The 26,027-nt window shown below is 38.8% G+C and overlaps 2 protein-coding genes across 7 annotated transcripts in view; one reads left to right on the forward strand and one right to left on the reverse strand.

Moving 5' to 3' along the window:
- LOC134636982 (acetyl-CoA carboxylase) overlaps positions 1–10,348 on the forward strand; it is a 32,751-nt gene extending 22,403 nt beyond the window's left edge. For all 6 annotated transcript variants that reach the window (XM_063487273.1, XM_063487276.1, XM_063487271.1 and 3 more), the window contains 14 exons: positions 286–383; positions 555–675; positions 842–952; positions 2,970–3,113; positions 3,216–3,336; positions 4,295–4,391; positions 4,527–4,623; positions 4,730–4,865; positions 4,940–5,117; positions 5,198–5,310; positions 6,208–6,362; positions 7,131–7,301; positions 8,349–8,485; positions 8,627–10,348. In XM_063487273.1, coding sequence (XP_063343343.1) covers positions 286–383; positions 555–675; positions 842–952; positions 2,970–3,113; positions 3,216–3,336; positions 4,295–4,391; positions 4,527–4,623; positions 4,730–4,865; positions 4,940–5,117; positions 5,198–5,310; positions 6,208–6,362; positions 7,131–7,301; positions 8,349–8,485; positions 8,627–8,753 — 1,806 coding nt within the window. In that variant the 3' untranslated portion in view covers positions 8,754–10,348. The remainder of the gene's footprint in view (positions 1–285; positions 384–554; positions 676–841; positions 953–2,969; positions 3,114–3,215; positions 3,337–4,294; positions 4,392–4,526; positions 4,624–4,729; positions 4,866–4,939; positions 5,118–5,197; positions 5,311–6,207; positions 6,363–7,130; positions 7,302–8,348; positions 8,486–8,626) is intronic.
- Positions 10,349–21,551: 11,203 nt separating this feature from the next.
- On the reverse strand, positions 21,552–24,189 carry LOC134637403 (LIM/homeobox protein Lhx1-like). The gene is made up of 5 exons (XM_063487822.1): positions 24,020–24,189; positions 23,211–23,431; positions 22,775–23,049; positions 22,187–22,343; positions 21,552–21,928 (listed from the first exon to the last, which is right to left on the reverse strand). Exons 1-5 carry the CDS (start codon positions 24,187–24,189, stop codon positions 21,552–21,554), a joined length of 1,200 nt encoding a protein of 399 aa, XP_063343892.1.
- Between the last annotated feature and the right edge of the window lie 1,838 nt (positions 24,190–26,027).

Raw genomic sequence — 26,027 nt, forward strand, 5'->3', positions numbered from 1 at the left:
TTTAGTTTTCCATAATTCTAAAAGATTTTTTTGTTTCAGAATTGCTGTCATTATCTCAGTGTATTTGCATTTGAAGGTTTATTATTATGTATTAAGTATTTTATTTTTTACTAAAGGTGTAGTATAGAAATTCTGAGACTAATCTGTTCTCTCAATTATTTTTTTTGCTCTTTTTTTTCTGTCTTTAAAAAAAACTTTCCTGACTTTTTGTCTCCTGCAGCTTCATTTTTGTCAATTTTTAAGCTGTCAACATTATTTCATTTGCATGTTTTTTTTTTCCTACAGGGTTTCAAGTATCTCTACCTCATACCTCAGGATTACAAGAAGGTTTCAGCTCTAAACTCAGTGCATTGCGAACATGTGGAGGATGAGGGTGAATCAAGGTACTTTTTTTTTTTTTTAAAGTATGCATTAATAGTTAATTTTGTATGTGAGGATATGATTTTATAAGCTTGTAATCTTCAAGCTTCAAACACAAGATGTGACAGATGGAGACAAAGGTAAGAGGGAGTCATCGCATCTGGATTTGAATGAATGTATGTGTTGTCACGCAGGTACAAGATCACTGACATTATAGGTAAAGATGAAGGGCTGGGTGTGGAGAATCTGAGAGGGTCGGGAATGATTGCCGGAGAATCCTCTCTGGCTTACGAGGAGATCATCACGATGAATCTGGTAAGATTCAAGTGCGCACTTGTGTGCAAACACACATTCATATATGTAGTCTGCTGCTTTGCCTTGAGTTTGTATGTTCTGTTAAGAAGAAAGACTTGCTGTATGTAAAGACGTGAAAAGCTGGATGGTTGCTTATTGGAAGTCTTGCACTCGTCTTGTCCTCTAGGTCACATGCCGAGCCATAGGTATTGGAGCCTATCTGGTGAGGCTTGGACAGAGGACCATACAAGTGGACAACTCCCACATCATCCTTACTGGAGCTGGAGCCCTCAATAAGGTGAAATGGGTCATTTTTGTGTAATTTAGATACAGTAGAATACAGTGATGGTGCCTTTCTGCTGTTGTAGAAGAAAAACATGATTGTGTTGTACACATCTGCACTCTGCTTCTCCTGTAATGGGGAGTGAACACCAAATGAGCTGTTTCTAAATTCATATAATTAATGCATCTGCGCTTTAATGAGCAAAACAATATATATTCATTAGTTGACTTTTACATTTTTCAGCTAATATGGGAGGAAGGTCAAATGGGTCTTTTGTGTTTTTCGTCCTTTTGGTTTTTTTTTTTTGGGTTTTTTTTTTTGAATTATGAAAAAAAATGTAACAGAAAACAGTGTGTGCTTTGATGATTTTATTTTTATTTTTCTGTTTATATGGCTTGTTCCCTCCTCCCTGTTTGAGCAATTTTGAAGCTCATTCCCGGTGCCTTGCTGTGTTCTACTGGGATTCCCTTTCCGATCCCAGCCACAGGCCTGGCTGCCACTCAAAGTGGAATAATTGAAAGCACACCATGAAGTTGTATTTGCATAGAAATAGAGTGACATGCCAGAGGCTGCAGTGCAGGACACCCATATCATTTGTTTTTAATCAGAATGAAAAGTTTTGCTGATGCAGATTGTTTTTTTTGTTTGTTTTTTTTCTCGCCTGTATACACTTGATTGGTGTGTGTCTGTGTGCGTGTCTGCACGCATCGCTGCCTCCTTTTGGCTTGCTACCCATTCCCTGTCCTTGTCAGTGCATTAAGATGATTTCATTTCAAATTGGATGACAGTTCACAACATGACAAACCATGCAAATGGCCCAATGATGGCATATCTATTTGCAGGAAGCTCAATTGTTTCTAGATTGTCCCACTGTTTTGCTCCATTTGTAGGAGCAGCATCACAATAATGGTTACTGACAAATGTCCACAATATAGAGGTGATGAATAGCAAGCTCCCATTTTTTTGTTTTTATTTGGAGAAAATGATTTTAACCAGCAACACTGATTCAAGATTTTTTTTTTTTGCCTGCTCATTTATCAGGTGACTTCCTGGCTATTAACTGAAACTTAATAGAGAGCAGGAGGCTGCCACCCAGAGATCATCATTTCATTAACTGCTGGAAAGAACTCCTATTTTCATGGGGAATGGATAGTAACTACTAGCACAAATACCCCAGCGAGCTGTTGCTACCACTTGGTGCCTCGTTTTCTTCCTTCCAATCATCTCCCTCTGTTCCTCCTCCTTTGTCTCCTCCTCTTCTCTCCGCAGTGGAATCTTAATGAATCTGGCGATGGCCAGAGGCACAGGGGTTTTGTGTATGTCAAGGTGACTGCAATGTTTCTTGGGGCAGCCAGCTTTCCTGACAGCTTTAGGAGAGTGCCCTAGATTTGTAGCCAGATACATAACCATTAATGGTAATAAAAAAAGTAAATGATGGCTGAAAAGGTGAGAGCTGAGGGTAGGGATTGAGCTCCTCTCTGATTTTTATAGAAGCATGTCAGGGCCCTGCCACCTGTTCTGAGATGCTTATGAAAATAGGGTGGGCTGGAAGTGAGATTTTATGGCTTCAGGTTGGCAAAGGAACAACATGAAGATGAAATAAGTTTGGTGGCTCTAAATGTATACAGATACATTGGTTTCTGTTGCACACCAGAAATGGATGTAAGCCAGTATAATGAATTAGGGTTTCTTGTTAAGAAAGGGGACGTGTTAATTCAAGCAATGTGTTAGAAAATCGGCTAAAAATGTGACTACTGTGAAAGAGGGGTATCGACAAGGCTGCCGTAACCTGGATACACAGACTAGAAACTTGTTTGCAACACTTCCTGTTGTCAGCCAGTGTTGCGCAACAGTATTTTGACTTAGTTTGAGACTAGTTTTTAAAGGGTAAATCCACATTCTGTTCAATTAAGCGGGAAATTAATGCTTCAGGTTTTGAAACATTGCCTTCTTTAGTTGCCTGATCTAAAATAAAATACCTTTGTCAAACATTTCCCCAGAAATCCATACATTTGTCCTTTTCCTACATTAGGTGCTGGGCAGAGAAGTGTATACATCCAACAACCAACTCGGTGGAGTTCAGATCATGCACAACAATGGTGTCACTCACTGCACTGTTTGCGATGACTTTGAGGGAGTCTTCACTCTTTTGCAGTGGCTGTCCTACATGCCCAAGGTAACAGCTAGATGTTTAGAACGTATGTAAATATAATAATGTAATGTACAATTTCATTTAATAATGTGATATCATGATCATAATGAGTGATCTTTTCCTCAGTGTAAATCTAGCCCAGTGCCCATCCTCAATGCCAAGGATCCCATAGATCGACCGGTAGAGTTTGTACCTACCAGGGCTCCTTATGACCCTCGCTGGATGTTGGCAGGACGCCCCAGTCAGAGTGAGTGCCTAATGTGGACGTATTTAAATTTGATTATGAAAAAGTTTGGACTAGCAAATCAATTCTCAAGTAATATTTGAAGAGTGTGTATTAAAAAAATGCAGAGCTTCTATTCACTGTAGCTTCTTTGTTACTCTGTATTAAATGCTCAGTTTTATTTACTAGAAATCATCCTATTAATTATTAATGCTAGTGATGTTATAATTCTGAACAGTGTCAAAAAAGCTGTAGTGATTTGTTTAGCATCTAAGCTCTCAAATCTAAGCTTTGACTATAAAAATAATGTATACACTTCACTTTTCCTCTACTGATCATTAATATTGCTTCATCAGCAGTTGTTAAAAAGTCAAGCCACATTTTCTTTCGTGTTATTTAAAGTAAATATAAAGATTTATTATTTCAGCCTGATAGCCTAAGAGTTAAAGGTTGAAATAATTCATTACAAGAGAAAGGCTATTAAGAAACTAAGCAAGAAACAGTGAAGCCTAACACCATGCCGCCAAAGGCCAGATCAGCACCAAAATTGATGCAGTGTGTTTTACACTGCAGGTCAGGACTGAGCAGGTTCCACATCAGTGTAATTACTGCTTGGGATGGCAAAGAGATCGGGGAACCGTGTGGGAAGCCAGTCAACGTCTGGTAGTGATGAGTGGCCAAGCTTAATTGAATGGTAACCTCTTAGGCTGGGCATGTTTCTCGGGGTGTACAGGCAGAAAAAGAGCTGAGCAAGTCTGCTTATACAGTCATCCATCACGGGCGGTGCCAAGATGACAGATTCTGCGAATATACACGCTGAGTCTGCACACAGACGAAAGCTAGGGATTTTAAAAATATCACGAGAAGAGAGAATTCTTTTTGGAAGTGGATTTGATTGTGTTGCATTTAGAATTTTCATTAATTAACTTCACTTTTTGGCTTTATTTACTCTGTGCATGTATTCTGCTCTCTCTCAATAAAGCTCCAAAGGGTTCCTGGCAGCTTGGCTTCTTCGACCATGGCTCTTTCATGGAGATCATGCAGCCGTGGGCTCAGAGTGTAGTGGTAGGCAGAGCCAGGTAAGTCCCAAATAAAACCAGGTTACACGTCAGTAAATGTTATTGATTTATAAAATAAAACAAAAAAATTGATTAGCTTTTAAAAATCGTATCAAAGTATTTTGTAGATTTTAACAGTGGATGGCCTCTTTACAGACTCGGTGGGATACCGACTGGAGTTGTTGCTGTGGAAACCAGGTCAGTGGAACTGTCGATCCCAGCTGATCCAGCCAATTTAGACTCTGAGGCTAAGGTAAGGGTCACTGAGTGTGTATATATTCAAGAATGAACAGGCACATAACACATTCACAGACACCTTTGTACTGATACTGCTTCTTTCGTTTTTATTTTATATTTAGATCATCCAACAGGCAGGACAGGTGTGGTTCCCAGATTCTGCTTTCAAAACTGCTCAGGCCATTAAGGACCTAAACCGGGAGGGCTTACCTCTCATTGTGTTTGCCAATTGGAGGGGCTTTTCTGGAGGGATGAAAGGTACTTCTGCCTCAGTCACCAACCAATTAGTGATTGAACCCTATCTTCATCTAATATGGTTTTATCCTCTTTAGATATGTACGACCAAGTGCTGAAATTCGGGGCCTACATTGTGGATGGGCTGAGGGAGTACAAGCAGCCAGTATTGGTTTATATCCCCCCTCAGGCTGAGCTGAGAGGAGGCTCCTGGGTGGTTATAGATCCCACCATCAACCCCCGGCACATGGAGATGTACGCCGACAAGGACAGCCGGTGAGCTTTGGAGAAAAGGAGGCAGATTTAATTTTTTTTAATACCTTGTCTTTCCTCACTTAAATCCTTTCTGTTTCCAGAGGTGGTGTGTTGGAGCCTGAAGGGACAGTCGAGATCAAGTTTAGAAGGAAGGATCTGGTCAAGACCATGAGAAGAGTAGATCCAGTCTACATGGGCTTGGCTGAAAAATTGGGTAAGCCCCACACTTGAAATCTGAGTATTCCTCTTTAGGGAGATCTCTCTTCCTCCCCGTTTGGTCTTACCTTCATTTAAGGGAGAAGCAAAAGGTGTGAGCATATATGCTTTCCCTGTCATTCTTGATTTGGTGTCATCTTTCTTGTATTCCCCTGGGAGATGTGTCAGTCACAACCTGCTCAGATTAATCACTAGCTTTACTGTCTCTCCCATGCAGACTATTGATTTTTTCCCCTTGGACCAATGCTGCAATTGCTTGGTGCTTTCGGCATAGTGATGGTTTACTGTGAGGGTTTTGGGAGCTCACATAGTGGAATTAACAGAAATCTGTCTGCTCTGACAGAAATGAGGGTTTGGGGGTGGTGCTAGAATAAAACACTATTAGCAGAAGTTGATTCCCAACTACATTCTCGTAGAGAACCTGTGTTTATGTATAACATACCAAAAGGCGAATACAGGACTACCATGCAACTGCCTGCATAAAAAAATATACAGTCTGATATTACAGAGGTAAACAGAAAATACAGTTACATTATACGTGCTCAGAAATGTAGATAAGCACATGCACTTTTGATTGCTGATCCCTAAATTCAACCTTTTAGAACAGGGGTCCCCAACTCCAGGCCTCGAGGGCCAGTGTCCTGCAAGTTTTAGATTCCACTCTGGGTCTACACACCTGAATCAAATGCTTAGTTCATTATCAGGCCTCTGGAGAACAGCAAGACATGTTGAGGAGGTAATTTAGCCATTTGAATCAGCTGTGTTGGATCACGGACACATCTAAAAACTGCAGGACACTTGCCCTTGAGGCCTGGAGTTGGGGACCCCTGTTTTAGAATAATCCAGTGAAATATGCCTAATATGTTTCATGCTATTACTCTGAAACTTCCAACAGGAACCCCAGAGCTGAGCCCTCCTGATCGCAAAGAGCTGGAAACCAAACTTAAGGAGCGTGAGGAGTTTCTTTTGCCCATCTACCATCAGGTGGCTGTACAGTTTGCGGACCTCCATGACACCCCAGGTCGCATGCAAGAGAAGGGGGTCATCACGGTGAGAGCTAACACTATCACGTGTGCACATATGAAGGTGTAGTCTGTGAATAACCTGAAAAGCCCATAGGGGAGTATCAGTCTAGCTGCTGCTGCACCTGCCTAGTGAATAATGTTTGGTCTCAACAGGCTGCGAGATTCATCCTTATAATTATCTTCTGATGACCCTGGTCTATCACCTTAGCAACTACAGAGCAGCCTTAGGCAGACCCCATCTCATTCTGTGCCTTCACAGACCCATCTTTCACATACAAATACACACAGATACACACTTTGCTCACATGACCAGAGGGGTGTTTTACAGATGGATGGCAGTCGGGGTGTATTTTTTTTTTTCTCTTCCCCTCTTTCCTGCCCCACATGCTATATACAGGATAGGATTATTACCTATTCTAAAGTATACTAGCACGGAAAAGGAGAACAGACATCCTCAGACCATCAGTTATTTGTAATGTGAAGAACAGCATGTGTTATTAACACACCAATCTTTACAACGATTACATTTTAAATGTGTCAAATTAGATTTTATTTTATTAAGGCTGAATGAAACCTATAAATTCATTTATTTATGACATTTGTGTCAAAGCAGACAGTTTTTAAGCCAGGTAATACAGTGGTCTACTTAATTAGTGCTACCTGAGTGCCACACCTTTGGCTTCACTTGATACAGAAGGCAATCCTCCACATTAAAATTGGCATTCAGCAGGATTAAAACGTAGCTGTTCATGATACCAGCTCTTTTCTAGATGCTTGTCTTTTGCCTCTTCAGGATATCCTAGAATGGCAGACATCCCGTCAGTTCTTCTACTGGCGTCTGCGGCGTCTGCTGCTGGAGGAAACTGTAAAGAGGAAGATCCAGGTGGCCAACAGCGAGCTGACAGATGGGCAGATCCAGGCGATGTTGCGCCGCTGGTTTGTGGAGGCCGAGGGGGCTGTAAAGGTAAAAGCCAATGTTGGCGTTTTTAGGTTTTGTTGTAAAATCTTTCAATATGTATTGGCTCTGAGTGAAAAGTATGATAATATGGAAGGATGTGGTGGTTCATAAATTTAAAAGTTTGACTTTAGAGAGCGAGGGGATCGTGTAGAATTCATTCAGAGTACAAAATAAAAACTTTGAATATTTAAAATACTGGTAAATTCTAGTTATTTTCACAGTAGACTGAAACCAGAATTGTGGAATAACAAAATATCTGTCTTGTAGTGAACCTTTTCATCATGTCCACACAACCACACAGAATTGTAGACATTTCTGCTTTTCAGTGCCTTTCATGTTAGATTTCTTTTTTTTTTTTTTTTTTTTTGTAATGTCTCTTTGTGTATCGCTCTGTGAAAGTCATCATCTTTCCTTCCTTCCTTCTGTGCTTCCTGGCTTCTAAGGCTCAGAGCTCCAGCCGCTGGGGTGACAGGAGTCGGCTCAGTGTTTGAGATCTCTTAAGAAGTGGCCTTCTTGTTAGCTAATACATTACCCTAATCAGGACTGGCTGTCTTAAGCCACAATTAATCACAGCCCTGGCACGTGCAGATAGGAGAGCAACACGCTGTTTCTTAATTAAAAGCAAACAGATTAAAAATGATTAATAAGGGCGTTAAATGTTCTTGTGGACCTCAAGCAGGACTGTTCATAAAAAGGCAAGAGCCCATTAAACCCCCAAATCTTCACTAAGCCCTCCAGCCTGGCTTTGTTTGGGAACAGAAAATGCCAGCACTCATGAATACTAATTTTTCCATCAGGTCCAGTCAGCAAGACATCAGGCCCCCACTTTGTGCCTGTCCATCTTTTTTGTTGTTGTTGATGTTGATATTTATTTGTTGATTCATGATGTTTTTCTAATTTTATCTTTTAATGTGGTGTGTAACTTTTAATTGCTTTTACTTCCACTCATTGTTGCATCATGAGAAAAAAGTGGGATTTTCAGGCTTTATATATGCTTAAATGCTGCATACAATGATTCATTTTCTGTCCTTTAATGCTCTCTATGTTCTGCAGGCCTATCTGTGGGATAACAATGAAGAAGTGGTGGCATGGCTGGAGAGACAGCTAGCTGAAGAAGAGGGTGCAAGATCAGTCATCGACGAGAACATCAAGTACATCCGCAGAGACCACATCCTCAAGCAGATTCGCAGGTGATCATTCAAAGCTGTGCAACAGCGCAAACTGCTGCTGAGTGCTGGAATTAAATAGCTCATTTTCTCCTTCCTTTACCTTCATTCGCCCACCTGACAGGCTCATTTTCTTTTGTTTCCCACTCTTTTTTTTTCTCCCAGCCTTGTTCAAGCCAATCCAGAGGTTGCCATGGATTCTATTGTGCACATGACCCAGCACATCTCACCTACTCAGAGAGCAGAAGTGGTACGTATCCTGTCCACTATGGAGACATCAGCATCCTCCTAGTGGGGGCCTGTCTTTGCCCATGCTTGGCTTAAAGCCCAGCTTAGGCCATAGTCAGACCTAAACAGAGCCTGGTTCAACCTGATCTGGAGACTGAGGCTAGAGGAGCCAGCGTGATGACCCCTGGCAGCAGCCACGTTGCTAATGAACCGCTGGCAATGATTCTCAGTAAGCAAGAGTTGACTGACATCATTTATAACATTTTGTAAATGGCAATACACATGTGCTAGTGTTTAAGATGAATTCATGTATTTTGTACTGAAGTGCAATTAAAAGAATGACAATATAGAAATATCTAGTGAATTTAATTTAATAATACGTTTGGAGTTTACACAGACAGCTCGAGAGGATGTCTATGCTTCCATGATAATCCATGCTTTTCAACTGGAGTGTTCCCAAGTATAAATTAAACACGCTGTTCTTAAAAAAACACCTAGGTTTGTGACATACGCTTGCTAAGATTTGCAAGCGTTTTGATGACCAGCTCAACAGTGGCGACGCATTGCTAGAGCAGTTAGAAAGAAAGGGGTTTTTTTACACTCCTAAGCATGGAGCACTTAGTTACTGAACAAAGACAGAATTGAACAGGGGAGCTCAGCAGGGAGCAGCAGAAAGGTCCCTTTTAAACCCCAACTATTGCACCGTTACCCTGCAGTGAGCAATGGGCAGCTCGCCTCACAACAAAACCACAGCTGTCCCCTTCACACAGTAAATGCTGCTTTAGAGGCACTTTAGTGCTTACTGTTCCCTTACATTGCAGCCAGAATCAAGCCTGCATTTCAAATGTTGCATCTAGCATACATACAAACATAAACGCGCAAAGTGAAACAAACAGTAACGCACGGAGAGTTGACGAAAGCTTGAATACAAAATGATAATGGCACTAAACGGAGTTTAAAACGTAAGCTTGCTCAGAAAGATCTTTTTTTCCTCTTTTTTTGACAGCAGTTGAGTCTTAAATTGAGAACAAGCTTTACATATGTTTTATTTGTTTGAGTTTCTGTTTTTTTTTCTAAAGAGATGTATTTGAATTAACAATCAAATGGCCAAATTTTTTAAAATGTCTGTGAAATGATAAAAGCTACTGTTCACATATATGTTACATTTCAACCACAATCAACTGTTGCTGAAGTTTTTACGTCTGGTGTATGAAATGTTGTTTATTTTTAACATTTAAACCAGTCTTCTGAATCACATATTCCACTGTATTTGTGTTATGATAGAAAGACAACCTGTTGTAAGGAAATTAGTACATAATGATAATAATAACAACAGCTAAATGGCACTACATTGTTAAATTTAGACTTTTAGATCATTGTGTCATTATAATGCACTGCTGAATACCAATGTTGGCAATGTGAAATGGCTTCATAGTTATTGCTGTGCCTTTTCTGTGTGTGTGTGTGTGTGTGTGTGTGTGTGTGTGTGTGTGTGTGTGTGTGTGTGTGTGTGTGTGTGTGTGTGTGTGTTGACACATGTACTGACAAGCTTCCCAGCTGCTTTCTAAGTAACTGGATGTTTCCTAATTGAAGACGGAAAATAATCTACACTGATGATGATGTGCTCTAAATGTAACTTCAACTTTAAATAAAACTTACCCAACTTAGTTTAAAGTTTTTTGATTTATTTTTTTTTTAACAAATGTCTAGTTTTCAAGAATTTATGCTAATTTAATTTGTCAATTATTTTTCTATATCGATGATTCCGACGACTGATAATCACATCACTGGAAGCCTCGTTAATTCCAGTAGTCAGAACAAAGTCTGTGACTCTGGAGAGACATTTTCTGATTATTTGAAAATGATAGTCTTCCCATTCCTCAATCCACAGATGATTAAAGTGCCATTTTTCTCTCTGGCTTTTAAACTTCAACAGTATTAAGGAGGATGAAGCAGATCAAACAAATATTGAGGGATCTAGCTCATCCTCCCCTTTTTTCTTCTTTTTTTTTTTTATTCCGGCTCTTTCTTTCATATCATCCCCCTTGGCTCTGTCAACTCTATTACCATGTTACCAACAAATATGTAAGACAAATTGAGTTGCATGCACCCAATACCCACCACAATTATAGACGGCCCAATAAAAGAAATGATTCATTTGGTAGTATAATTGGAAATGTGCCTTGCTTGGTCTTGCTGGTCTCCCAGAGGGTTCTTGCTCATTTGTAGTGGCATGCTAGACCAGTTAATTCTGCTTTTAATCACTGACAAACTGCGAAATCAGGTTCCTCGTCAGCCACTGGAGGGAAGAGGATCAGTAGGTGAAACTGACAGAAACTTGTAATGATCTTTCTCTAGTTAAGGATGCAAACCGGATCTGCTGATATATAGTTATAAGCTTTGTTGGAAATAAATAAATAAAGAAGAATACTTTAAATGTTACTACAGTTGAATTAAATATTCATCTTTTCCCACATGACAAGCCCCAGTGACTTCTGGTGTCACGCAAAAAAATGTGACAAAAACAGGAGCGGGCAGAAAGAAATATTAATGAAAGAAAGGGGGAAAAAATTCACATCTGTGATGAGACTGAAAAAGAGGCATTACGATGAGAAGACTCAATCATGCATCAGAGACAACCATAATTCCACATTCACGCGTCACAATGACTTGACAGCACTTGAGAGACAATGCCTGTGACCCAGTTGCAGGATTCCAATTAGCAGGGTGTATGCAACAGTTGAGATGAAAAGAGAACAGGGTCTTTACAGAGCCCCAGGGCTGTCTGATTACTGCCTGAAAACAAGAGTCTTTTGGCCATGACAAAGAGTAGACAGACACAGAGGGAGTGCCAGGTCCCAGCTGTTCTCCCCTTTTTTCCAGGCAGAGGATTTTGAAGAGCTCATCTCATCTCTGCGTTCTTGCCTGTCTTTTTACATTTCAGACATACTGCCAATTTATAACAGGCCAATTTTATGAGTATCTGGTCATTTTTAAATTATTTTTTCCCCCTACGGTATTGAAATAAATGTTGGTTTCAAACCTGTTTCTCTTACTTCAGGTCATATACTGAACACACACTGAGGAAAATATTTTTTTTCAATAACTGACAAAAAAACCAAAAAACATTTCACGTTGCATCATGTGCAATTTTAAAAAGTGTGTTATCATACAATGCTGTTGGAAAGACACACTGTACACCACGGGGTGCAGTTTTAAGAAGCTGGACAAGTGGAGGAGAAAAGAAGGAACAGGCCTAAGCAGATAAAAGTCGTGATATGATGAAAAAAGATCCAGAAATGTCCTGACACAAGATCTGAGAGATGCATCTGGCCCTTCAGCTGATCCATCTACTGTTCAGTGAAGCCTCAATTGGAAATAATCTCAGTCGAAGGGTAGCAATCAAGAAGCCATTCTTGGAGAAGGAAGAAAGGCTGGACTGAAAATCAGTGGCAACAAATCTTATTGAGTGATTAAAGATTTTTTTTTTTGTTAAAAAAAAGTCTAAAAGTGGTCAGGAGAGAGGTCCAACAGTGAGTGTCTACAGCCATTTATAAAACAGTCAGCGGTGTTGAGGATTTTGTCAAAACTTATGGTATTTTGAAATCATTAAAGTACCGTCACATTTTTACCCACGATGATGCAATACAATAGGAAAGCAATTGATTGGCAGCTGCTTCATTTTATGCATGTCAATGATCCCAAGCACACTGCTAATGCAGTAAGCATACCTGGATACTTTTACATCACTGCCAGTGAAAACACTCAGAATATACTTTGCTACTTATTGTAGGGCCTACCTTACAATATAAAGCACCTTGAGGCAACTGTTGTTGTGATTTGGAGATGTATAAATAAAATTGAATTGATTTGAATTGAATTGAGCTTTGCAAAAGCACACAATGGAGCACTATCAGCATCACCAAATATTGACTTTCAGTCTCTTTTTGCACTTATACTGTATTTCCATTTATGCTTGTTGTTTCATATCACACATATTTCCCATGTTTCTAATAAACTATAAAGAAATGAGAGGTGGCTCCAAACTTTGCACAGTGCTATATATTGTGAATAATGCATATGAGAATATAAATGCAGTCTTGAAACTTCCAGTGAAGCTGAACCTATATCAGAAAGTAAAACATTGTTGTCACTCTGGTGGCTTTGTTTGAATTTAGTTTCATGATAGTGAGATTAGAACAATAGTGATATTTCCCCATGCATCCCAGGTTTTGTGATTTATAATCTTTGATAGTGTCTCAACGTAAACTCAGTTCCTGAAATGCAAATCCACGTATAGATCAATATTTAAATAAATGATTTAGAGCATCTTAAATGCAGGGTATACAGAGGTTGTGAACCTCTTTTGAGGGCAGGAAAGCAGCACTTCAGCCCTCTGCAGGAGTAAAAGCTTGCAACACTCTGTGATTGTCACTTCATAATGCTGGCATTTCCTCTGTACCCAAGCCTGGTAAAGACTGAAGTGAACTTTGGCACACATCAGCAGCAAATTTTTAAAATCTTGATTGCACCAAAATTACACAAAGATCAAATAGCAAAAAGTCGTCCTTACATTTCGTATACAAAAGTGAAATTATTACAGCGCATGGTTGGGGAGTGTGATTGCGACTCGTCCTGAAAATGCTGCTCACACACTTAATATTTCACACACATACTATAACAAGGAAAACATGGCTTAATCAATATGAACCGTAACATGGAAGAAGCTTCATATAGCTGTGCATTGCAGGCCAAGTAAAGTTGTCCCTTGTACCATGCCTCCCTCCCCTCTCCTCTGCTCCTTTATCCCAGCATTAACATTCATGGAACCACTGGAGTGTTTCGGGCTTCGTACGTCGAGCCAACTACAATATGTACATGGCTGAGGAGGAGGGGAGAGGAAGGTTGGAGCCCCTGGAATACGATCTGTGGAAAATGGGGAGGGGCAAAGGAGGTCGATGGTAAAGGTTCCCCAGTATGAGATTGTGGAAAGGTCAGCAGCCGAGGTCCAGCACCTTTGGCCATACATCACAATTATCACTGTAGGTCATCAACTGGTATAGAAAATATGGAAGCAGCGATAGATCCTCACGGTATATTGGACGTGTTGGTAAGGGTGGGACAGGAAAAAGATGCTATCTACTGTTACCGTGTCTCTCAGCAAATGCTACTACAAACATAATTGTTTGAGCCATTCTGACTACAGGGCTCTGTAGTCTACTTAGCCTGCTGGTCGGCCGCTTTGAGCTATAGACTGAAATCTCACCAGCTTTTAGGTTGATTGCAGTTGAATTTGTACAGATATTCAGATTCTCCAGGTGATGAATTAGTCACACATTGTTGGGTGCCCAGCTTCTCATTTAGATGCACGGTGTATTTGAATTTTTGGAAAGTCGAACATCTGTACAGTTATTCCACAGACCGCCATCTGCTACAGACTTTTAAAGACTTAGCAGAATTAGTCACTAAAGGTGATTGAGTCTTTGCAGCCAGGACACCACAATTACTAAATTCCCTGCCTGAGGATCTCAGGCAGGCAACACATTTTTATCATTTGGCTTTGTATAACTGCTAATGCCTTTATCACATTTTTTTCTTTCAGTTTTAAGGCAGTTTTTCCTTCTTTTTTCTGTTTATAATTTATTTTGTGTTATTATGATTTTTAACTTTTCATATTTATTGCTTTTATTATTCTTTGAATCTTTGTTTTGAAGAAGCTTTAAATAAATGCAAAAGTAAAAAGACTCACAATACTTCCATAGAATGCACCGTAATACAAAATGAAGCTCTTTTTATTTTTTACTTTCCTGTGTTTTTTGCCAACAAGTTATCAAATGAAAGGAAAACGGAACAACAATGAACAAAATAAAATAAAGAACAAATGAATAAAGTAGAAACTCTGAACCAAAATAAGTCTGCACAACTATAGCTAATCCTCACTATAAAAGGTACACCACACAGATAGCCTAATATAAGTAAATAAACTTTAAAAAGTATAAATTACTTAATTACAGATTTACATTTAATGTAATTTAATTACATTTAATGAAATACTTATAAAACTATGTGTACTGTAGGTCCCTTGTGACTTAGTCACCTCATCTTATTACTATAGAAATGTGTACTTATTGTTGCTAATTTGACTGTATGAAGTCTAGTACAAGATGCACCATCAAAGAATCTGAAAGCCCGTCAAGCCAGAACTGAAGATGCATTAATTAATATGTTCAAGTAAAGACAGCCTGCACTGAAGTGTATTGTGTGGCACTCATTACGGGTTATGATATGCACAGTTTAGCTGAATGCAAAGATCAGTCCAGTCCAGCAATGAGTCCATCTGAGAGATGTGTCACATTAAATTGCATACATTAAGGGCATATCAGTGAACCATAGAAAGTCAACTCCACATGGAACTGTTGGTTTACCGCATCTCATAATGCATGTCCTTTGGCTCTGAAGGACAAAGGCAGCCAACCAGTGAAATCCCTGTGCTTGACAAGCTAGCTTGTAGTAATGTCATGTATCAGCATTAGTTTACTACATCTAAATCAGACTGATAAAAGCCATCTAAGTTCTCAAGAATCTGTCCGGCCTCCAGATGAGTAAGTATAGCTGAGAGAAGGAGGGTTGCTTTTGATTTTAGGCAAATTCGCCTCAACTGAAACTTTTATAAGGTTTGAGTTTACATTTAGTTAAGAAATGGGAGTGAATGTTAGCTACTTTATTATAACTGCTAAAGCTTGCACTAAACAAGAAACATTTTATGTCCCAAACTTGCTCAAACATTAGATGAAACGTTGAAACTGATCCATTGGAGTATAAGACAGATCAAGTATGGACTACCGCTGGAGAACTGCTCTACAGTCACCTCCATACTGCACCCCATTACATGCACGTATGCACATATACCATATGCAGAGCAGAGTTTTTCACACTTGAACATACAAGCTTACCATCTGATCAGCCATCAGTGTCATGTCTTTGTCTCAGTCTGCATTGTGCAGCAAAGCAATCTGAAGGAATTCAGTGTGCAAAAGCCTTTGCTATGCAGAGGAAAATCATGCTTTCAAAACATTTTTTATTATTTCATTGATGAACAGATGGATACTGTTCGTAACATTATTCTGAACCATACAGCCACATACATGATCCAAAATAAATAGAAGAGGGGAAAGAAAAAGTTTTCCAAAGACCCATTAATAACTGAAATCAATCGCATTGTCATTAACTTTAGGAGCAAGTGACACACTGATTAAAATCTTAACAAGTGAATCTGCCTCTTTTTTTGTGAATGGTGGACTCCTCAGGCTCAATAACAGGCTGAAATCAGCTCTTGGCCTCACGGATTAAGCAGTGTAGGAAAAGAGAGTGTGTGGGGAACACTCGTGATTCTGTCCTCTTCAACTTTAATCAAAATTACACTGACGTGCTGCAGCCCCCCTCCATGTCTTTCATAATAATAGACCGCTAAAAATTCAGAAGGCAGGCTCCACATCAATCACTCGCCAGATTTGAGTCCAATGCAATAAATATGTAAATGAGGAGAAGCCAATGTCTCGTAGCTTTGAGATCAGCGCAAGGAGGGAAAAAAGGAGAAAACTGTATTAATTGCCCATGGCCAGAGGAATCCTATTACTGTGGGCATTGATTATAAAATTCTATGTGTGAATGATTTTCATGCAGAAACTGGAGTACCAAGCCTCAAGCATAAAGTGAAGAAAGAGTCAAATTTGTGAATTGGGCTAGATTGAGAAAGGGGCTAAAAAGAACAGCAATGAGAAAAATACTAAATTTAAGTTCAAATCAAATCTATATTTAAGGATCAGAAGGATTCATCTCAAATTGCAGTAGATTATTAGTACATGATAGCATTTATCTTATTGTTTTTTTTTTTGTTTTTTTTTTTTATCTTTTCTCGGTTTTCAGGTGTTTAAATTTTGATACACAGGATGTAAGATAGTTATATTTGTTCACGCTAAGTCTTCATGGGTCACTGTATTATGCTCCTTGAGAAGAGACTAAAAAAAACTTTTGGTAATTGGTCCAACAAATTATGCTGATTCTGTCTAAGAACATTGTCTAGTCTTGTGAAGAACAATAAAGATACTATAGCTGCAGGCATCTAACCAAGCTGCTGATACCCAGCTCAAGTGTCAGGGCATAATAGGAGTCAAACAGTCCATCTAGTCAGCGGTAGGCAGCTAATTAGCCATCAGCTCTTTTGTGCATAAAACATACCCGATATATAAAATACAGTTCAGATTTCCTGGACACCAGGTTCCATGAGTGCTTGCTTGATTTGCTATTTTTTCAGGACACTTGTGAAAGCAGTTAAATTAGTAGGTAAGTGCACAAATCAATGCTTAGAGGTCAATTAAGTCTTATCCCCCCACCCTCCCTCTCTCTCTCTCTCTCATTGTCAGCGAGATTTAAATTGATTTGCTGGTTTCACGTTTGACTTGCAAATCTTTCTCTTCATCAAGGTATTTTGTTGAGATTATAGGGATTACGTTTCCAGCATAACATTATCTGCTACAGCAAACGGGAGCGTGTAAATGTTGTAAATTTCAGTTAATTAGCAGAATTCAAAGATCAATATTAGCAAAAAATATAATATTGTGTATTAGGGGCATTTTCAGACATGCTTTAAGTGGAAAACTTTCTACCAAATTACACTGAATGGCCAACTGATGTTAAGTTCACAATCATGATTAGAATTTCTTGCACACACAGTACAAGGGAGAGCAGAGCAGGCCAGCAAGAACAGCAGTACTATCTCTCATACTAAGCTGAAATGACACGAGAGCACATTTAAATGACATAAATAAACTCTGCATTGCATCTCAGAGCCCTCACACTGCAGCATTCTCTGCTGAGGATTACATTTCTATATCAAGTAGCTGTACATTGCTACAGACAGGTAACAAATTAAAGGTAAGGTGCTGGGCTAGAGCAGCTTCAGCGCACTTGGCAATGCTTCTGCAACTCTCAGAATCCTTACTACAACACTATTCTTCTCTCATTTGGTGTTTTTAGTGTTTGGTGAACAGTACACTGGGCCACAATCTTCTACAGGTGTTCAGTTGGGGATAGCATATGTTTCAGCCCCTACTGCCCTTTGGAGCATTGTCAATTCAATCACTGATTCTGAGGGAGAATTCCCTTTACAAACTCAAACAGCAGCAGGAAAACAAACCCCCAGTAGCATAACACTGCCACCAGTTAATATTACTGGAGAGGTCAAGAGTTCAGGTTTGTGCTACCACCTGCCTCTTCATCAGTGTCCTAAACTTCACCTAAGGAAAATGTTATGACTGGAACAATTTCAATCTTTTATAGGATTTTCACTGAATAATTCAAAATTTGAGTGTTATTAGAGGATATCACATGAACATTTTACTCTTTTGGGGTTTTTTTCTCCGTTGTTATGATGCAAATAAAGTTACTACATGGGGTTCTATACTTGATAAAGGGTTATGGATGAATAGGAAGTTAAGCATAAGTGAAAATACCATTTACCATTAACTTTACCAACTAGCAGCAGGCAACACTGATACTAACCTTGACAAGTTGCACGTATTTATAAAAGAATCTTGATGAATATTGAACATTAGGATGTTAACTAGCTCTTTTAGCAGCTTAAGTTAAGCTCATCATCATAAGCTGGTATATACATGTGTCTGGTTAAGCAAAAAACATGCCCAGTTATGTCAAAGTCCATAGTTTTTATCACATCGTTTTAATAGTGTTTAAAAGCACAAGTTGCCTGCTATGAATTTTTGGGGGGAAATGACTCTGAATGTCACTCTTTTAAGGTAACATTTCGCAAAGTTGTAAAGCAAAAGGGAGACTGAACTTTTTTTTTCTTGAGATTTAAACACATCAGTCTAATGCAAACCATATTAACAATTGTGCAACTCTCTTTTCCAGCTTCAGCTCCACATTTTCTCATATGTCTTTTTATAATATTTTGTGATCAGGTTGACATTTGTTAGCCACTGTCAAATCTAATCTTCAGCTTATAAACATGCCTCTAGATACACAGGAGGTGGATGATCCATTCCCATGTTTTCCTGCAGTTTATGCTTTGTGACATTGCTCGTCTCCTCTACCCCTCCCCCAATCAGCTCCACTGATCTGCTCCTTCAGTCTCCCGCTTCACTGCTTACTGATCCAATATGCAGCGTCCTGTCCCCTTTTATGATGCTCTCACCTTTCCCTGGCTTGAAAATAGTCATTCTGTCATTAGCTTGTTAATGTTGCAACATGTCACTTAGCTGGCATTAGAGAAAGGCTCATTGTTTATTGCCGGTGAATCCAAATACGTGCTTGCAGCTCTTGAATTATCAAGAAAATACCTAGCAAAGTAACAAGTGCCAAAGATTTTATGAAGCTCCTTTGCATAACACAAGGAAAAACCAACATATATACAGTATGTAATGTGAGTTGATAACTTTCTACTTCAACATTGTGTGTTTGAAATGTTGCTTAGGCTCACTAAACATAACCAGGGAAAAGAAGATGTTCATATATTGACAATGCCAATTAGATAATGTTGCTATAAACACATTAGCACAACAGCTCTGATTTTGGTGAATCTATAGCAAAGTTTCAAAGAGACGTATTGTATTTCCTCCTAGAATTTCACTTAGAGTCATAATTTTCCCCATTTAGCAGAACAGTGAGCACTCAGTGTCATGGCAAAAACCGTAAATTATGACAATGAGTAGCTCTTCACAATCAGTGTAACAGATTAAACTAAGCAAATTTACAGTGTCTGTTATAAATATACAAGTACTTTTGAGCTGAACTCTTTTAGTGGTTATGCATTATTGCTGATGTTATTTAGAACTTATTTCTAATCTTGCAGCAGTTTTTAAGCAGTTGCTGACACTTTGACTTCTTCATAAGACTCCATAAGAGTGCGTTTATTAAAGGACGACAAAAATATTTTAAATGCACATTTGTACACTAAAAGGATTCCCTCTGGTAATCTTTTTGGTCTATTTAAAAATCTCAAAAGATTACATACATGTTAACAAATCCCTGTTCAATAAACATTCACAAAATCAGGAAAGACTGAAAAAGGAATTCCCATCATTTCCCCCAAAAGTGATAAACAAATAACAATCATCAATAGGACTTTTATTATACAGCATTGTGATGCCTGTTTCACAAACCGGATAAGAAAGGTCAAGTATCTCATGGAAAAAAAGTCGTCTGTGGCAAAAGTGAAATACTATCGTTATAAATAATTTGACATTTTAAAGACAAAAGCCGTTTAAGTCTTTAGAGGTGTTTTTTTTTTTTACAACTAAAATGGCAGGATTTGTGATGTCCTTTCATTTGGCAACAGTTTATTGTGTTTTCAGTATTTTTTGAGGTATGCAAAATAGCATAGTGACCAAATAATTACAATAGCTACAAAAGTTTGGTTTGTTTGCATTAAATGGGTTGCCATTTAATTTCATTTATTTCATTCTGGCATTTCATTTAATGCCAGAATGAAGACGTTTAAAACAACTCAAAATCAACCCTCTGAACACTGGAGTGTCACATAAACAATTGACTCTTCCGTCCATTATTGCCCATTATTATACATACTGTCAGGTTGGACTCATATCACAGTCAAATCATTTTCTACTCATGTAAATGTTCAGATTAAAATGGCAATACTTTGAAGGCAAACACATGCTAAACAGCAAATTATTCATAAGAAAGGTGTAGCGAAACAAAAAAACAATGCAATGTTTCCGCAGTCCTGAGAAATGTTTTTGGTCAGATGTATCACGTTCATGATCTGTAATCAGCGGGTGGTTCATGTGTAATACATGAACATGAGTATTACACACAAACTCATACTTGGAATTTGTAAGTTGGCTGAAACACTGAAAGGTGATAAAACAAATACAGTCACACACTTCACATTTGAATTTTAAGGTCAATTTCATCATATACAGTGCTGTGCAAATTTTAAACATATCAAAATGTGAATGTTTTTAGAAATGACATTAAAATCTGACATTTTATCAATTAACTTCGTATAAAGTGCACTAAGCAGAAAAAAAGGTTTCAAATTAATACTGAGTATGACCACCATTTCCCTTTAAAAAGCACAAATTCTTATGGGTACACTTACCATTGCTTATCAGGGTACTTGGTACATAGTTCTTTTTTTCTTTCTCCCAGCCATTTTGAATGTGTGGTCACAATTCTTCTTTGCATTTAGGCTGGTCTCAGTTGTTTCCATCGCCTCTTGTTATCTTAGACTGATATAAATACAGTATAATGAGACGAGGGATCTCTGTGGGCCATAGCATCTTGCTGAACTCCTTGTAGTTCTTGTCACTGAAGTTCTTTATGACTCTGTGTGAATGTTTGGGGATATCCACTGCCTTGTCCATCCATACATCCATCTTCTTAACTGTCTATTCCAGCTAGCATGGGCCAAAAAACTGAATACAGAATGGGCTTATGGTCAGTTGATATTCTTGTGTAATGGATAAAGAATATAAGCATCAAATGTGCTTAAAACCTTTGCACAGTACTGTACATGACAGAAAAGGTTTTGTAAACACTAAAATACAATTCAGCAGTATTAATGTATTTGTTTATTGCTTAATCAGTGAGGCCCAGCACTGCGAACCTATTAACGAGCCAATTCACACAGATTATTCCAAACTATCTAATACGTGGCCCGTCAATAAATAACCAACATAAAAATTAAAAAATCATAATGAAATACAATAAATAAATAAATAAATAAATATTCATAAATAATCATAAATAAATAGCTGATATATGAAATAAAGTTAAGGGTTTGCCTTCAAACTGCATGTGTAGTATTTCGGTCTTAGCCTGATTACCAAACAGTGCCTTCACTCATTTCTGAAGAGGGCTGTGACAGCTGGTTGGTGTATCCGTTGTCACTGAGAGAAACAGTGGTGAAGGGCGTGCTGGGGCCACACATTTCACTGGAGATGCTGTGAATTGAACTTGGTCCATTGGGCTCCGGACTGGGTGAGTCCACAGGATGATGAGATAATGTATCAGAGAAACACTGAACCTCTCCGGGACAGTGGTGCCCAGGATGATGGTGGTCCATGGCTCCTAGCGGGGTGCCAGCCGGGACTGTGGAGGGCACAAAGCCCAGGTCTGCTGGAGTCTGTGCTTGCGATAATGGTGGGCCTTGAAAGTACTCATAATTCCCTCCTGAGCCATAGTATTCACCAGGATATTCTGCACTCATATGAACACAAGGATTAGTGCATTGTGTCAGAATTTAAAGAAAGAATAATAGTGGCTTTTTTATTTATCTTAATGTTGTCAAAAACAACATTGATTATTAGATTGTATAAGGTTCATTTTATTGATTACAGCTAATGCATCAACCTGAAGAAGCATATATACTTTGTACCTTATTTGCTTATTTATCTGTTTGTTTATGGTGTGTCAGTCTTAAAACACTAAATCTTAATATTATTTTATATAGCTCACCTCCATAATAAGAAAAGTGTCCAAGCTCTCCTGGTTCCACTCTCTCTCCCAGGCCTCTCATTCTTCTCGGGTTGCGGAAAAACACGTGTCTCCGAGCGCTTAGAGCGCTCAGCTGTTTCATACGTCTCTCTTTAGACCTCCGATTTTGGAACCAAACCTTTAAGACAGCGGTTCAAAAACAAGGAGCATGAATTATGAAGTGTGGCCAACAGCTTTTTGAAATAAGGGCGACAAATTGCAGTTGGATTTGGATGATTTGGATGACGATGGTTAGAAATAAATCAACCCAAAATACTGACAAGGTCTTTGTAAATTAGGGCAAGGTTTTAGTTGATGAGAAAAGACACAAAAACATGCAAAATTAACTTTTTAGGTCACTAAAAATATAATTTATAGCATTTTAAAATTAACATTCAAGATGCATCTGTGCGACATGATTTTCTTTTATTATTAGAGGGCCTTTTAAAATGCCCATGGGCATCATGAGTCCTCTGTGATGTTAGGGACGCACTGGGCGCACAGATTAAGGAAAACCCCAAATGAGAGGCGGGGGAAAAATCAGTCTGTTTGTTTTGTTTTTGCTTTTACCTGGATGACTCTCATGTTGAGACCCGTCTCCCGTGACAGCTGCTCTCTGATGTGCCTGGTGGGCTTCGGTGTGGCCGCGAAAGCCGCTTTCAGGGTCTCCAGCTGCTTGGCTTTTATAGTGGTCCGAGGCCCGCGTCGTTTTCCGACGGCGCTCTGCTCGTCGTTCTCGTTGCTGCACGTGTCTTTATCCGATAAATGCCCGTTTTCTGACTCCTTCCCATCGTCCTGCGGGTCCTGAGAGTCCGGAGACAGACTTGGGTCGCTGCACGTTGTCACTGTTATCAAAATAAGACAATCAGAAAATGCCACTACTCTAGGCTAAATATGTATGAAAGGTGTACGTCAGGAATCTTTTTAAAAAATAAATAAAATACACCAGATAATAATAATAATGATAATAATAATAATAATAATAATAATAATAATAATGAATCACCTGAAAGGAGGATTGTGTCTTTCCCAGAGTTGTTTTCATAGTCCTCTTTGCAAACGAACTTGAATTCGTCCAGAATATACAGTTCCTCTCCGGTGGACAGCTGTTTGTTACACATCACACAGGTGAAACAGTTCAGGTGAAACACTTTGCTCTTGGCTCTGCGGACTAGATCACTGGGTAAAATCCCCTGCGCGCATCCAGCGCACTTGGTTCCAAATTTCCTGTTCAAGAGGGAGAACCAAAGTCAGGGAAAAGTTTCAGCACAGACGTGATATGTTGGTCTTAATGTAGGAGAACACCTTTACACCTGCTCTGACTTTAGGCCCAGTTTTGGCAAGTTTGTGTTGTTTTTACAAAACAAACTCTCTCTCTCTCCCCCCCCCCCCCCCCCCCCCCCCCCAATTCAAACTACCAGGAACTTAGTGTGTTGTAGTCAGTGAAATTATCACAGTCAGTTTTTCACAACTGTAAGATTTGAACAGAAAGTAAAAATGCAGTTGTCTAACTAAACAGGCTAAACACAAATATTAGGTACAATTGTAAGATATTTTCCATCATAATAATCACACGAGCAGTTAGGGTTAGCTTCACTTTCAATGAAGACACAAAAAACCGAGAATTAAACGAAAAGAGAGAACCGAAAGATAAGACGAGAAAATAAAATAACAGCAGACAGGCGTGTCCATTGTATAAAAACAGATGGTTAGTTGCAACCACTGGAATACATTTTTAACCTGTTTTTAACTGACTAAAAAAAACCCCAAACCTTTTCTTTAAAATACTAAACCACAAACACTGTCAATTCTTACCTAAAGAAATCATTCTTGCAATACAGTTTCCCTTCTCGAGAAAAACACTTCTCTGTCAAACTACATTTGCAGTCGCAGCACTGGACGCATTTGATGTGCCACGGTCTGTCCAAAACTTTGAGCAAGAACCTATCGAGAATAGGTTTTTCACAGCTGGCACACTGAAGCATTGTCTAGACTTATTCCCGCTCCAGTGTGCGAGTGCGAAATCAACTCTTCCTCTTCTCTTCCGTCCCGCTCACCTAGATATGGATTCGCTTTAGTGCATATAATCCAAAAGATCCACCTCTTCCGAATTATTCGCATCGATTAGGTCGCCATCCGTGAGAGTAAAAGTAGTTTTTTGTTAGATTTTTTTGTTCCACAGGGCAACAATCCAAATTCAGTCTACTGCTCCAAATGAAAGATCAGCAGTTGAAGACAAACTGGTATAAAAAAAATGTATATATAATAATCACTGACTGAAGATGATCCGAGGTGTGCGATTTCAGGAGGGAAAGGACCTAAAAATAAGCTACTCATAAATATTAAAATCATTCACTGCGAAAAATCCGCAGTTGGCTAAAGTAGAGAAGAAGAACGAACAACAATAAAATGCTGTCTGTGCGCTTAGTGCGGTCATATGTGTCCCATTTTGCCTCTGACGAGCTCTCTGAGAGAGACGCTGTAATGAGCTCACCTAGCGGAGCTCAGCCTATTGCCTATTAACAAACCTGTGACGTCAGCTTTAGGGGTGGAGGATGAGGGGATTTAATTTCAGTCCGCCACATATAACTATTTAAGTTACAGAGGTGAAGCGTCATGGTTACAAAATAAAATAAAAGGAAATATAAATGTGGCGGTAAAAACTACAGGAAACCTCAATATGTTTTTAAGCCTTTTTATTTCTTTGCAAATTGTTAAAAATAAATTTTCTAAAAGCAGATTTTAGCGAAGGATTGTGTCTGATGTTAACACCGCCAACTAAAAAGAAAAGCTCAAACTAATATTTAAAAGAAATTATAGTTACGAATAAATAATATAAAATAATAAGGAAAGTGGTTCACTTTACAATAATAGTCTTTTTTTAAGACTGATATACCTTTTCTCTGTAGAATAGAGTGCTGATAGTCCGTGATAATGTCATGTGAATAAATGATTTCCTTTGGAAAAGGCCGGAGAATAAGTCTGACTGAATCAGTGGCAGGTGACAAATGATCAGCAGGTCTATCCCAGCAGAAGGCTGTGGGGAGAGGACGTGCTCAACACAGTCTTTTCACACAGACCGACGCTGTGGCCCTGCATTATTCTTCATTGCATTGAAATGACTGGGAACACTAATGGTTATAATCTGTGGCGATAGGCTGCCTCTTATAGATGCTATCTCACCATGTTGGTACACTGGGGACGAAGATAGCGCATTTTCTCATACAAGCTTCGGGTTCTGCTGGGTCCTGATATCCGATGTCCCGATATGTAGGTTGAGCTCAAAAAATATTTTTTGAAGATTAAAAAAAACTTCTTCTTTAAAAAAAAAATAAAAAAAATCGCTTTTTAAAGGCACGCTTCGGATTTTCTCTTGACTTTTTTTCTTCTTTTGAGCAAGGTCACATCACGGCCTGACGTTTTACAACTCCTAATTTTATCAGTCATTTTCATCAGAGTCCACTGTATTGATTTACAACGTTACCGTCTCCACATTTTCTCTGACACTTTAAGTCATTACTTTAAAATTCTGCTTTTAGCACAACTAATGTGAATCTCAGTTATTGACAACCAGCCAATCAAGCAGAGTTGTGATTGGGAGTAAGGGATTATTATTGATTCGGTGAACAACCTATGTACACATTTACTTAGTGTACGGAATTAAAATTAAGGGATTAAAGGGCCTATCTAATGCAAGAATTGTGTGCATAAAGCAGCATCGTAGCATATCGTGAATCGTTATCACTATTTTCAGGCTGCGGTATTATTGATAAACTGTAAATGCAGAATAATTAAGAGGATGTGTTTTAAAATTTGAATTTAT

Source organism: Pelmatolapia mariae, linkage group LG10_11, assembly GCF_036321145.2.
Source record: "Pelmatolapia mariae isolate MD_Pm_ZW linkage group LG10_11, Pm_UMD_F_2, whole genome shotgun sequence".
In the NCBI taxonomy this organism is placed as follows: domain Eukaryota; kingdom Metazoa; phylum Chordata; class Actinopteri; order Cichliformes; family Cichlidae; genus Pelmatolapia; species Pelmatolapia mariae.